This window comes from Leopardus geoffroyi, chromosome C1 (assembly GCF_018350155.1).
Source record: "Leopardus geoffroyi isolate Oge1 chromosome C1, O.geoffroyi_Oge1_pat1.0, whole genome shotgun sequence".
Lineage (NCBI taxonomy): Eukaryota > Metazoa > Chordata > Mammalia > Carnivora > Felidae > Leopardus > Leopardus geoffroyi.
In genome coordinates this window covers 91,751,398-91,766,657 of record NC_059328.1, presented here as the reverse complement: position 1 = coordinate 91,766,657, position 15,260 = coordinate 91,751,398, and the positions used below count along the sequence as shown (strand labels likewise).

Below are 15,260 nucleotides of genomic sequence, written 5' to 3'. Positions count from 1 at the left end.
GGCACGTGGGTAGTTCTGTATGCTTTAGCTCTTCCTGTGCCCGCTACTCCTGCCACCACTTCCAATACTGCTGTCCAGTGTGAAATGCTACCTTAGCCTCATTTGACATGTTTTAATGCATTTATAAAGCTCTTCTCCTTGGGACTTGGATTTCTTACTGCCATTCCCTGGGCTTCAGCTACATTCTCCCAGTATCCACTCCCTTCTATGGGCTAAAGGAGCTACAACAAATGGCGGACATTCTAAAATTCTTTTTCCTCAGCGTGTCTATGATGTCCACAGAATTTACTGTTCTTGGGAAACTGATCAACTATAGTTGCACATCTTCGTTATCAGGTCATGCTGGACTTCTCTTTTTTATTTACTTACTTTGAGAGCTTTACTAGCTACTATAAGGCATTTTTATCCCAAACCTGATAGCTTTAAAAATTAGTAGCCAGTACCCAGGGTCCCTCCAGAAATATAGCTTGCAGATAGAAATTCTACAGATTCAGATAACCTCAGTGAAAGCCATCTTGTTTAATGTTTAAAAGCTCAAAAAGTAGTCCTTATGTTTTAATATTTTTCATCTTTTATACTGTCTCTCCCCATAGACCTTATATTCTAAATTAAAAACTAGTCTCAATGTACGTGCTGTCCCCTGACTAGAGTACCCTCCCATGGCAGCTCTGATCAAAGGCTGTAGTCTTTCTCATCTCTTTTTCCTGAAAAACAAGCAGCAGCTTATCTAAATTGAGAAGAATTCCTTCTTTTCCGTCCTAAAATTTGGATGAGGCTCCCAGCTTTGAGGTACAATGCTGAGAGCTCTCTTTTCTTGATACCCCACTGATCCCATTCCAAATCTGCATAAGGTAGCAGGTCTTAATTCTGTAACTCTCTTCTTTCCCAATAGCGTGAGAAATTAAGTACGGAAGTGACTAGGTTTTCCTTTCATTCGTTCCTTTCTGCGTTCAATATGTATGAGCATCTATTTGTACCATGTACTGTATCACACATACCCCTTAAGTGTGACATAAAATTTAGCTTAATGTCTGAATGATAGATGGGGGTGCAGAGGGGTACTTGGTATCTAGGCTCCTTAAACTTAACAGCCATATTGGCCCTGGTCAAGGTTTTTTCAAACAAGTACTTTTTAAAAAAATTTTTTTTAAATGTTTATTTACTTTTGAGAGTGAGAGAGAGCAAGCTGGGGAGGGTCAGAGAGAGAGAGAAAGAGACACGGAATCCAAAGTAGGTTCCAGGCTCTGAGCTGTCAGCACAGGGCCTGATGCAGGGCTCAAACTCACAGAACCGCAGGATCATGACCTGAGCCGAACTCAGATGCTCAACTGACTGAGCTCCCAGGCACCCCCAAACAAGTACCTTTTATGACATTCCTGAGAGATCATCCTCAGGCTTTGCTTGAACTCTCAGTTGTTGGTGGCCAAATCTGTTACCATCCTGGCCAGCCTGCTATGGATGCACTCAAATTTGTCAAAATTGAGCATAAAACCTCCTATATTAACTGACTTGCTGGTTCAGATTTTTCTCTATTCAAGGCTGCCTTTCTATTTAAAGTTCAGTCTTCTCTGTTAATTTCCCTCTTCCCTTTCTCCTTCCTTCTCATAGGATACACTTCTATTTGGATGAATCCAAGAACTTTCCTCATCTCTTCTCACCAGTAACCCCCGCCATAGATCCCCACATTCATTCATTCAACAGATCTTTATTGGGAGCTTACTGTAGGGAGGGCCTTGTTCAAATTGCTGGAGATGCACAGGAGTGAAAAAAACAAACGTCTCTGCCTTTGTGGAACTTACACACTAGTGGGGAAGGCAGATAATAGGTAAAAATAAATTATATAGTACATTAGAAGTTGGTCTGGGGCGCCTGGGTGGCGCAGTCGGTTGAGCGTCCGACTTCAGCCAGGTCACGATCTCGCGGTCCGTGAGTTCGAGCCCCGCGTCAGGCTCTGGGCTGATGGCTCAGAGCCTGGAGCCTGTTTCCGGTTCTGTGTCTCCCTCTCTCTCTGCCCCTCCCCCGTTCATGCTCTGTCTCTCTCTGTCCCAAAAATAAAATAAACGTTAAAGTAAATCAAGGAGTCCTATTTAAAAAAAAAAAAAAGAAGTTGGTCAGTGCCCTGGAAAAATAATATACAGGGCGATGGTACTCAGGAGTGCTAGAGATGATTTACTATTTTAACTGGGGAATGGGAGGAAGATGAGGAAGATAAGAAGGGGCTCATTTTTCCTCCTTTTGGTAGCTTAGCGGAAAGCTGGCTCAACAGTTCTGAGTTTTCTCAACATTAGAAGAGGTTGACACCAGCCACTTGCTCCAGAAGCTCCCCTAACGAGGCCATTCACATGACCAGTGTCTTAGTCTGTTCAGTCTGCTATAACAAAATAACATAGACCGAATGGCTGATGAGCAACAGAAATGTATTGCTCACAGCTCTGGAATCTGGGAAGTCCAAGATCAAGGTGCCAGCAGATTCAGTATCTGCTGAGAGCCTGTTTCCTGGTTCATAGAAGACACCACGTATCTTCACATGGTGGAAGGGGGCGAGGGAACTCTGTGGGATCTCTTTAATAAGAGCATTAATCTCATTCATTAGGGTTCTATCCTCATGACCTAAGCACCTCCCAAAAGCCCCACTTCCTAATACCAGCATATGAGTTTGGAGAAAGGGGGAGCACAAACATTCAGTCCATAACAGGGAATTTCTGTTATTATAAGGTTGCATAAATACCCTATCAGTCTGTAGAGCAGGCTGCTGGAAGCTTTGACCATGGTGTGTGCAGACTATCCGTGCCCAACCTAAGCAATAGGACAACGGGAATTTGAGGTGCACTCTACCTACTTCTCTGCCTACATGTCATCCCCCCTGGCCAATAAAGCCTGTTTTCTCTCTGTGCCACAAAGCACTAGTGATGTATGTCCATGACTCTTTTATGGGGCATCAAAGTAATCCTCATTGTGAAGGTAACACTTGAGTAAAGACAAAAGTGAGAGGGAATAGCCAATGCAAAGAAAGCATATATGACATGACATGTGCAATGTGGCCAGAGCAGAAGGACAGGTAAGGGAAGCCAGACCATGTGCTGCTTTTTAGGACTTTAGCTTTTAGCCTGGAGGAAATGAGAGGCTGCTGGTGGATCTAAGCAAAGGAGAGACATGATTTGAACCTTAAGTATTAATAGGATTATTTTGGCTTCTGTGTTGACAAAAGACCATGGAGACATGCGGGACAAGGTAGAAGCCTCCCTAGACCAGTGAGGAGGCTCATGCGGCTCCTCAGCTAAGAGATGGTAGCAACTTGAACCAACGTGTAGCCGCATAGGTGATACATTCTGAAGGTGATCCAACAGGATATTTGCACTGGATGTGAAATTGAATAGCAAGAGAAGACACAAGGGTAACTAAGCTCTTGACCTGAGCAAGTGGAAGACTGGAGGTTTTTTTTTGTTTTTGTTTTTGTTTTTAATGAGAGGCTCAGATGAAGCCTAAAGTGTAGTCCTAACATTCTTAATCCAAAATGAATGGTTTCCCTATCTCTGTATCATTTCTGTATGTGTCTGTCTTTTCACCAATCTGTAAGCTCTTTTGAAGTCAGATGTTCTTATTGTTGTATCTCCAATAGCACCTTAGCACAATACTCATCAGCAGTTGCTTAATAAACGTCTACCAATTTTTTTTTTTAATGATTATTTTTAAGAGAGAGAGAGACAGAGCACGAGTTGGGGAAGGGCAGAGAGAGAGAGGGAGACACGTAATCTGAAGCAGGCTCCAGGCTCTGAGCTGCCAGCACAGAGCCCAGTGCAGGGCTCAAAATCATGAACCATGAGATCATGACCTGAGCCGAAGTCAGACACTTAACCAACTGAGCCACCCATGTGCCCCTCTACCAATTATCTTTAAAGACTAAGGAGTTAGAGTTAAGTTCATGTTTTGATAATCTAGATGTCTATAAATAATCCGAAATTCCTAGAAATGTCAAATGGTCTAATTTTCTGTAACAACAGGAAAGGCCTTATACTCATCTTTTTCTTGATACTGGCTTTCTATGCTTACACTATGCAGTCTTGACTACAGACTTCTTTTTTTTTTTTTCCAGGATTTCTAGACCTAAGTTTTCCTTGTTATAATTTTGGATTTCAGGTTAAGGGAAATTGGTCTATTTGCCAGATGTCAGCATTCAATGAAATGAAACCAATCTAAATTATTTAGTTTTTTTTCAGTGACAATATATAAGATGTACAGTAAACATTATAAACTTTGGCAGGGAAGCAAGTCTTTGACACTATGTCTAAGGCATGGCTAAGTTCTAAAATAAAACCAGGTTAAGGACCACAAATTTAAATTAAACATTCATTAAATTCTCAGCATGTTCTCTGCTGCTAGGCCATCTGTAGACAGCCTTGGTAAAAAGAATCTACTGGATCGCTCGTCACAGTGTCCCACATAGGAACATGGTTCTCCTCCAGGCCACTGCTGCGCAGCAAACTCCCAGAGATCACTCTATTGATGGTAGCACCATTGCCGATCTCTTTACTGACAGCTTCTTTTTACATAAGTGAATGTGAACACTTGTGGTTGTTACAACTTAAAGCTGAGTGTTAGGCAATGTCTGTCTCAGAAAATAATTAGCAAATGCTTAGGCTCATATTCAGTTATACATGTAATACTTGATTAAGTGGTAGTTCAAAAATACTTTGTGATTCGATAACCAGTATCTTAAGGAAGAGTGTTGACTGAGCTTGGCCTCCACAGGGTATACATTTCAAATATTAGTGAAAGTTGAGTAGATTTTCATTTGCTCATGAACATGAATGGCCTAATCAAGAAGAGCTAAAACTTCAAAGCAACGTTTCACTAGCCTTGCCACAAAAGTATAGGCATCAAGTATCAATTCTCTAGCACTTTTTATTCTACACTAAACTCTCTGTTCTTCTTTTCTTAACTGATACACTTCTGTGTTCGGTGGTTCTGTCTTGTCAGTCAAGTCTCAGAACTGAATAATATTCACTAATGATTTATAGTTTCTATTCCCAGTTTATTAACAGGTAACTTCTGTTTCAGTTAGAGAATGTTTGTACTTTAGGTTTTGTTTAACTTGGAAAAGTTGATAAATAATATTTGACTGCATCCTTAGTAGTTCCTAATGAGGAATATTAAGTCACTAAAGTATGAGCCATTCACTTCATAATGCCCCATCAATGTTAGCCCAACTGAGCACCAGGTATCGTGTGAAAAATAGCCAGAGAGACCAGCCTGAATGTGTTGGTCTCTCTGAGTAAACTTCTCCTTTGTTTGTGCTAATAAGGAGCTCAAAGTGTTTGAGAAAGGAGGGAAGTTAGGCCCTTAATTAAAGCTTGCAGTTTGCGAATGACTACTCAATGATAATGGTCTCAACATAGACTTAACATTGTCTCAGAGGATACAGATATGAATAAAAAGAGTTGTTTCTCTCAAGAAGCTTCCCAAAATGATGTGATGTACTAGCAGATAGGCTATCTATAATACTAGGTGGTGAAGTGAGTATGAGCCCGGGAAGTGAAAGGAATGGGAGATAATCATTCCCCCAACATCGTCATTTGAATACACTGTTACTCGGCTCTTTCTAGTTCCATTCCAGGATATGCACCTGCCAATAATTCTTCAATTAGCGGCATCTTGGTATGAGAGAAGGAGTTTGATGAAGAAAACATGTATTTCTATATATGTTTCGAAATAGGTGGATATGTTCTCGGTAAGGATGTAAATATGTTTTGCAGGTTAAGCCGTTCTGCAAAAAAAAATTTTTATCAAATACTTTATTCTGACATCATTTACATCTATATTTAAACCCATACTTTCCAAGGGAAACATGTTGTTTTATACTCTTGTCTCTGTAGATGCAAGACATTCAGATGCTATTTTGGCAGCTTTTGAGAATTAAGGACCCAAAGGCAATGAAAATTAATGTATAGGAAGAATGGCAACAGTAAGTCATGCTACGATGTATAGAAAACTAGAAAGCATCCCTACCAATTTTTAAAATATTTGGCTGAAAGCTATACACTGGGTGGTAGGAGAAACTTATTAACCTTTTACCCCTAAGAGGATTCCTCAGGCATACACTATGCTTAATGCCAAGAGATGTACAGTATTTAATAGCTGTTCAGCATCTCAGAAAAAATTAGTTATTGTAAGAATATCATCAATAGATTATGGTTCTCAGAGATCCTGGGGAATAAAACCTGAAAATATTTCACATTCTTTTCTTTGTGTTGTGCTGGCTTTTGTTGGAGGTCTTTTTGGGCAGTTAAGTGTGCAGAAGATGAGCTAAATGAACAGGAAGAGGAGACATAAGGAGCTTGCAAAATTAAATATCCTGCTGAGACACTTGTCCATTCAGCAGCTTCAGTGCTTAGCACTGGGCCCGATCCTGTGGAGAAGCAGAAGCAGTGTAAGAGTTAGCCTCTGCTCTCCAGAATCAACAACTTTTTGGAGATAGAACACAGGAGCACATGCAATAATTAAACGGTAGAGCCAGGGAGTGCCACGATGTAAGTGCCTAGAGATGACTAGAAAGAATAGGGAAGAGGACAAGTGTTGGGATTGGTCATGGAAGACTCCTGGAAAGGGCCTGAGCAGAGCCTTGGAGACAAGGAGGTTAAGGTTAGCAGAGGCAAGATGGAGGAGAAACATTCGAGAAAGAAACCAATACTGAGGGCCTTGGTGTGCATGCCCACCAGCTGGTCTAGGGGTAAAGAATTTATATGAGAAAATGATGGAATATTTGGTTAGAAAGACAGAAAACAGCCAGACTATAAGTAGCCATGGAATTCAGGGCAAGAGTTTGGATTTCCTAATCTGGGGAAAGGAATGATGAATCCTTGTCTATTGTGAGTAGCTGAGAGGCAGTATTTCATATAGAATGGAAAAAATGTTGAAAGCAAAAAGACCAACTGGGAGGCAGTTGTCTTAGTTTAGAAATGGCGTAAGTACCTGGGTTGGAATGATGGAGCTGAGAATTTGGTGAAGGAATAACTTCATATTTCGGAGGAAGAAGAGAGTGAACAGGAAGAGGCAAAAAGCATACTGACTTTGCAAGGGTAGTTTGCAAAGAACACAAGAGTCATTGAAAAAAAAATGTGGAGGGTTGAGCTAGGTTATGGGGTGGGGGATCATGACTTTGGTTTCAGGCAGGTTGCATCGGAGATAGTGGTTGTCCTTCATGGCAGTGTCATGAAAATATCTGAAATCACAGACTGGAATTCAGATGAGGAGCCAAGGCATATCTTAAAATCTGTTCCCTTCACTGGGGAAAAAAATTAGTTCCCATTGAAGCCAGTAGAGGAGCCAAGGCCTAACCCTGGGGGAATAGCTACCATTCAGCTAAGATTATAATATTTTAGATAAGATTGAGGAAGATTCCAACTGTAGCTATTTGACATGAGTGCCAGTGCTTATAAGGCTTTGAGGGTTAGATAAGAGAGAAGGTAGCACACTGATACTGTGTATCTGAAACAGATTCAAGTTCACTCTGCATAGTGAGGTATTATCCATATCACTTCAGGAATGTTAGATATTTTTAAAGTAGAGACAGGTTATCTGATCTAATGTATCTACCTATTGAGATTATTTAAATTTCATTTAATTGTGTTTTCATTGATTTCTTATATCTTCCTTCTAGAGCTAACTTATCTCTTGTTATAGTTCAGACTGCTGACTTAAATTATCTTCATTAGAAATTTTGGAGAAATGCAGTCTTTTTTTATTACTTTATGGATAAATAGTCCCAGAGAGATAGTGAAGGATGGACACTTAGAAAGCAGTCCAAGGAGAAAATTCTAGTACCTGCCAGAAGGAATGTGTAGAATGGGGGTTCTAATTTAAGTTCTCACAAACATGGGATAGGAATCTTGCAGATTGTCAAGATACAGTTAGATGTGAGCCATTTTTCTCATTAGAGATGGCATCCCCTCTTGTCTCTAATAGTGTGTATAACATCTCAAGGAAATTAAACCAGTTATGTTGCATGGCAATAAATGAATTGAGCACATTGTAAAATTAGTTGTAATGGCATGTATCACTGAGTTTTAAAACAAAAATAATGTAATGTGGGAGATGTAATGGATTAGAAGAGAGCCTTGATTATCAACAAGGATATACTTCAGGGTAGGTTAAAAGTAAATATGTAAGGACATTCATGAGGAAAGTGTCTTATATGAGAGATCCATAGTCCATGGTTGCAAGAGCAACTGAATCTCCTCCAATTCCCACAGCCAGTCTACTTAAATAGGATCTGAGGATCCCTTTAATGAGTTACGACTGTTCCCAGGTATCAAAGAAGCCCTTCCTGACAAGAGTATTAACTTTGGGAGAATTCTGTGGCTATGAAATCAGTCAATGGTCTGAAAGAGACAATCTGTATTGCAAGGTTATATGGATGCATTGCAGTTTGTTTAGCCCACTTTCACCTCCTCCTCGGTTATAGAAACTTTTGTTACAGTTTAGATTAGGTCCAGGTACAAGTAACAGAAATCCGAGAAAACATTGGCTTAAACAGGATAGACATTTATTTCTCATTCTCATAAAAACCTGAAAGTGGCCAGACCAAGGCTGGGGGAAAGGGCAGGTCACCTCTTCCATAAAATCTTCAGAACTCCAGCTTCCCTGAAGCTCATGAGCTACTGTCCTTAAAGCGAGGCCTTTCTTACGGACCCAGATGGTAGCTTGTAAATTCCATACAGCAGGGTAGAATGAACAACCAAAAAGAAAGGTGAATTCATGTGCCAGCTGCCCTGCCAGGGAAGGTACCACAGGACACCTTCCAACACCCTTGCTTATTATATCGTAGTGGCAAGAACTTAGTCATATAGTTGCATAGACCTGCATAAAGACAGAGAAATGAAGTCTTCCTTTTGGGCAAACTTGGCCTGGCCAGATAACCTATTGCAGGGATGAAGGGGGAGAATAAATATTGGAAGAAAATTTATAACCATGCCTTTCTTTTCCTTTGCAATGGCACCATGATATTAACAGGTAGAGTTTTATAACTGCTTATGGAGGTACCTGAAGCAGAGTGCTAGATGCAGAGCAATGCAGCAGTTATGAGCCTGGACCCCAAAGTCATACTGCCTAGGTTTGAATCTAGGTTATTCTAAAACTATCAAAGGAAAGTGGTATTAGTACCTTCCTCTTTGAATTGTTGTGATGGCTAAATTAAATATTGAATATAAAACATTGAGCAGGACATTTAACACTTCAGAACCATTTGATGATTATTAGCTTTTATTATTAAAAGTAAAGTAAAAAGCTTCTGAGGGTAGAGTTTTTGCATAGAACTTTTCCATACATTCCCAAAATTTCCGGATGTATTTACTTGTCCAGGTATGGTAAGATTTGAAGTGATTTACATTTTATTTGTGGTAATAAATTAGCATGTGCATGCTTGGTTAGGGGTTGGGGATGGTTTCTAACAAATTGTATGAGTGTTTCCTTGACTTTCCTATGGGCTCTGCATGTTTCCTTGACCCTATTCTATGTAGGCTCTTACTTGTTTATATCAGTTTTGATGTGAAGCATATTTTACATTAAGAATTTACAGTCTCCTCTTTTCCACTGGTGTAGCAAAGTGGGAATTGTGTATCACATCAAAAGAAGGCCATCCTTGGATGGGAGGGGTTCAAAGATGGCACCATGGTAGAGTGGGTATGCTGTGTTCACCACTAAAGGGATAGCTCTAAATTTCAGAACTAGTGTCAATCAAAATGTAAAAATCTGGCTTGTCCTTCATTTAGAAATGGTGATAGGAGAGAAGTGGGTGAAAGTGAAGCTTAATACTCCAAATTTGATGTGACCATTTTCTTAGGATTATAGACAACGAAATAGCCGTGTTGAGATTTTTTGCCATTACCTAAATGCTCTTTTGCTTCTCTCTTTTTCTTTCTCTAAGCCCCTTCTTTGTTCTGTGGGTTTTCTTTTGTAACTCCTCCAGACTACAGCTTTGTTCCCCCTTCTTCTACTCCTTTCTGGTCAGGTACTGCTTTACTGCTTTTATATGTCTTTTCAACTTGCTTCTGTTTGCAAATAAAATACTTTGACTTCTATGTGTAGCTTCTCATGTAGATGCATCTTCTCACAAATAGCCCCTAGAGTCCCATTCCCACCATGCAGTTTCCTCTTCTCTGTCATAGTCACTGTCTGTCATGACATTTCACTCTCCTGGTTTTGTGTGTGTGCTCGTGTTATGTATTTCCGTTAGACATTTTTTTGTTTTGTCTTTTGGGGAGAGGTTGGAAAGGGTTGAGGGCTGAAAGTATAAAGCGGGAGATGAAACACTCTATAAAATCATTAGTTTTCTTGAGGATCAGAAATTTTAGCTGAGAAAAGCCAATGCTTACTTATTCCCATTAAGAAAATAAATAGAACCCAATCCCAACTTTGTCTCCAAATATAAAAGTAAAACATATTTCATGTTGCTTGGAAGGATGACTGTGCACATCAGTTTGTGTGTGGGCATTCTGATCTTGATTTCAGTCATTAGTCTGAGAATTTAATGGCTGTTGATGTGACATGTAGGGGAGTACATTATGGCTAGGTCAAGTATGTTTTCTTACAGATTTTTAAAAATTAACCTGTAAGTCCCAATGGAATCATAACATTTAGTACTAGAAAGACCTTGGAAGTCATCTAGCATAGAGTTTTCATTTTATAGGTGAGAAAAGTGTGGCCTCAAGGGTTAAAAGACCTGCGCAAGGTCACACAGTTAAGGTGATGATTGGTTTTTCCGTCACAGGGGTGTCTTTATGTGCGCCAACTCTAAGAGTAGCGCCCCGGTAATGGGACGGTTTTCAGTAAGAAAACTATTAAAGTGGTTTGTGTCTGAACAGTAAAATAAAATGACCCATTTTTACTCCCTTTACAGTTCTGAAATCTACAGCATTGCTATTCGTTTATCTTATGATGGACACCTGGAGACTAAAAAAAAACCCTGTCATTGCAGAGCCCTGAATAATAGGCTAGAGATCCCTGTCTCCACGTGGGCAAGCTCTTCCAGGGTAATGCAGGTCATAACCGCAGCTGCCTGGGCACCAGGAACAGTTAAAAATACAGATGGATGGCATTTCCTATTTGTTTTTCTTACACTTGTGTTCCTCTCCCATTTAAGGTTTATAAAGTCCTACCGTTCCCAGGTGAGTGATTCTCAGAATCACTGCACATATAATTGAAAACACTTTATAACCCCAAGGAGCAACAGGTAGAGAAGTTAATATGAAATGTGTTATAAAACACTAGAGAAGAAAAAATGTACAGCTTGAATAGAGTTTTTCTTTCGGGGCAGGGTGGGTTAGGACAAGGAGTAAGTTAGCACTTCATTCCTTCAGTAAAGGTTTTCTGTACCTACAGTATTTGTTTGAAAGAAAGAGGATAAGTTGATGGTGTTTATGCATTCTTTCAGTGAAACCTGACTGAAGCTTCTTCACATAGTGAAACTCTATATGAAGCAACAATTGAGTTTGTCCCCAAGAAGTTTTAACCAAAAAGGGCTGGTTGGGGAAGGAAGAGCCTTTTAACTAGAAGTAATGACAATGACATGGATTCAATAGGAGAATTTCAGAGCAAAGCATTTGGTTGTTTTAAGTCTTGGTTGTTTTAAGTCTTAGTTGGAGAGATTATGAGATAAAAATGTAAACCTTTGACCTTAGAGGTTCTAGTTAGAAATAGATCATTGTGCCATCTGTAGGGAATGCATGCTGGTAATTTTAGGTTCTTTTCTTTTTTTAACAAAAGCTAGTCCCTGTTTTGGGGTTCTGATGAAGAATGAAACAGAACAGCGGTTCTTTAAACTGCCTGAAATGAACGTGACCACACCAGACTGAATTGAAACAGCAACTCTGCTGCTTTCAAGGTCCTCCACCATTATCACTAGTCTGTAGTGAAATCATGGCTGTGCATTTGGATTGCATCTATAACATTCATCTGATTAGGCTCTGGTGGTCGTGGGACCACAGATCACTGCTGACTCACCATCATTTCTTTCCAGTGCTAAGTCCAAAAGTGCTGGGCATCGCCGTTGCTCGGTATGACTTCTGTGCCAGAGACATGCGAGAATTGTCCTTGCTGAAAGGAGACGTGGTGAAGATTTACACAAAGATGAGTGCAAATGGCTGGTGGAGAGGAGAAGTAAATGGCAGGGTGAGCTGTCCCTCTCGATGTGCTTGTGCGGGTGAAGGAAGGGGACCGGGCTGTCGTGGGCACCCGCCGTGGGGCTGGGGAGAAGCCTTCACCCCACAGAGCCAAGGCTCTGGAGAGTGGTGGTGTTTCCTCACTGAAAATAGACACTCAAGAAAAAGATGTTGAATGAATATGATTGTGGCATAAATAAAGTTCACCTAGGCAGGTTTGATGGCTTCCTATTTGGAAAAGGATTGAGGAACATTTCCGTACTTTTTAGTCCATAAGCCTCAGAGCATAAATTTTATGTGGAACATAGAATATTTATAAGAGCTGCTGATCTAAATTGGAAAGAATGGGGACATAGTACCCCTTTGTATCCTGTTCTATAGCAGAAATAGGAAGCGTTAAATAGTAGAGCCCCTTAGTACACTTAATTTACATATTTGTGTGCTAGCACATTAGAACACTCTTTAGGCTTCTTTTATTCCTCTGTCTCCATCACTCATTCTGTCGGGCTTCTAGGGCAGTTAAATCAATCTCCTTTACCTACAGTGGCCATAAAACCCCAGTTTAATCGGGGTGTTATAAAAACTAAATGCTCTATTTGTAGAGCCCTTTGAAATGCCAGATGTGAAGTCATGTTGCTATGTTGGTTGCTTTTCTTTTTTAGGTGGGCTGGTTTCCATCCACGTATGTGGAAGAGGATGAATAAATTCCACTCCAGCGTTACACCCTGCACCAGAACTTTCAGAGAAGGGATAAACAGAAGCCTGCACAGCATTGTGAATTAACTGAAGTGTTTAAAAAGCCACATTTCTGGCTATTCAACATCCTCCCTCCTTTTCCCCTCCTAAGTCTTAATGCTGGGATTTCTAAAGATGCTGGTACTGACAGATTAATGGCTTGCCTAGAGCTGTGCAAGAAACAGCCTGCCAGTCTGTCATTGTCGGGGACTAGGGCACAGCCAAAAGCTTTTTTTTTTTTTTCCCAAAAGAGCCCTGCAAACACATTGGTTCGTATTTCTTTTTACCATGTGTGGTCAGGCACCATGAACGCCAGCTATCAGTAAATGGTGGACACACATTTACTTTCTTCTCACGTGCCATTCACCAGAATCTTTGATGGTACAAAGAAGCCGAAGTTTAATTTTGCTTTTCCCAGCATGAGGAAAAATCAGAGTCTCGCTTTTTGGGCAGCTTCCGGGAAAGGTCCAGCACTCCTTGTCTTAAATTGCCTCACAAGGTGACTCATCACCTGGCAGACACTTTTACCCCCAGATGTTACTCATGATAAAACAGAGGAGGCAAACGCTCAGGTTTGCTTCATAAGTGATATATCCCAGAGGGGTTTTAATTATTCATTTGATGTTCTGATTATATTTGCAAACTTCTTCATATAAAAAAAAGCACATAAAAGAGTGTCTTCATATTAAATTTTCACAGCCTTCATGATTTCATAGAGTTATTTTGGAAATGTGTAATTCACTCTATGAAATAATCTTGGCTGGGTATGTTCTGGGTAATTTCAAGTAACCTGGGAAAGGTGGCATTGTTTACAGAAACAGATCAAGGGCTATAACTGATTGTAAGTCATTTTATGGAAGCAACATCTATTAACATAAACTCCCCCCCCCCCAAAAAAGGACATATTTGATGAATCTCACATTTTCCTGGAGTATTTACAGTAGCACAGACAACTTTGGTGAGGATTTTGATAGGGAAGCCCAGCTGGGTCCTATATGCATTTCTGGGACAGGAGGGTCACTAAGACTTTTCTAGTCTTATTCACTGTGGGCTCCCAGCCTTTTACTAGGATCTTCCCACCTGCAGGCCCCTTGGGGGGTGTCCGTTAACTGGTGGGAAGATCTGTTTTGCAGTGCATTTGACCAAGCCTTTACTTTTTATGTGAGGAGGTTAAATATGTTCTTCCTGGGACATACAGAGTCCTTAGTCAAGACAGTCAGGTTAAGACACTAACTTGGCCCTTTGCTGATGAAATATTTTCTCCATAGCAGAAGTCTTGTTCTGACAAGATTCAGAGTGTTTCATGTTTGAAGACAACCAAACAAAACATGAGAAGCATTAATGTAATAGAGCCAAACTAGGGACATTCAGTTCTGAAATTCTGGATCATCTCTGAAATGAGGTAGGTAGGTGTGACCTGCCCTCTCCCCAACCCACTTTAATGTCAGAACTTAATGTTCAGTAGGACATATCCCCCTTCAGAGACCCTCGTGAGCTAGGACTTCTCAAAAGATAGATTCAGGACCTTTACCTCAGAATTATGTAAACTGTGATTGTGTTTTAGAAAAATTATTTGCTAAAACCAGTTAAGTTTTTGTATATGTGTAAATGATCACAAAAATGAATTTTATAAAATGTTCTGTACAGTAAAGTTATACCCTCAAGGTGTACTCTCAGAATGGATTCTTTCCTATGAAGTCTTACCTGCGATCCTGTGTCTTGGGAATGTTTTGTCTGTTACTGTCAGCCAAATGTTGTTACGGAGAAAGTCACTTCACACAAATTGAAATACTCCTATGTATAGTACTGTAGCCTATATTGTTTCTTTTATTGTTATTTTAGCCAAGAGACTCCCTCCCTTACAAATGGTGTTTGCTTTTCCTGTTGCATTTCATAGACCTGGGGGGTTTCCTAGCAGAGGACATTAGAGCCCCTTTTCATGACATTGCCAACTACATCTTTGTCTGTGTTTAATACTTTGTATTGGAAATTTTAAATGCTGCGGATTTGTGTAGATTTCTAATACCAAAGACAGAAGTAAACGTTTCTTCCATATGCTTTGTCTTGCCTGTATGCAGCCATTGTGTAATATGGTGAATTAGAGTGGTATTTCAGTTTGTAATATTTTGTAAATATGTCAATAAAATAGTTACTACTTGCATTACATTGATTTCTTGAGAGTTGAAGAGTCTATTGAACAATTCCATAATTCAACATCTACCTCATAATCAACAAGGGAATGGAAGCCCTAATTTTGATCAGATTTATGAAATCTGAAAGTTATGAACCTACAAGATATACTCAAGTAGTGGCAAATAATATCTACTGATGTGTTCACTATGTGCCACACACTGTTCTAAATGTTTTGTG

The 15,260-nt window shown here is 40.0% G+C and overlaps 1 protein-coding gene across 1 annotated transcript in view; it reads left to right on the top strand.

Moving 5' to 3' along the window:
* Positions 1 to 15,051, top strand: part of VAV3 (vav guanine nucleotide exchange factor 3) — a 353,758-nt gene extending 338,707 nt beyond the window's left edge. The window contains exons 26-27 of the mRNA XM_045478481.1: positions 12,014 to 12,165; positions 12,818 to 15,051. Of these exons, the coding sequence (XP_045334437.1) occupies positions 12,014 to 12,165; positions 12,818 to 12,859 (194 nt within the window). The 3' untranslated portion in view covers positions 12,860 to 15,051. The remainder of the gene's footprint in view (positions 1 to 12,013; positions 12,166 to 12,817) is intronic.
* The last annotated feature ends 209 nt before the right edge of the window (positions 15,052 to 15,260 follow it).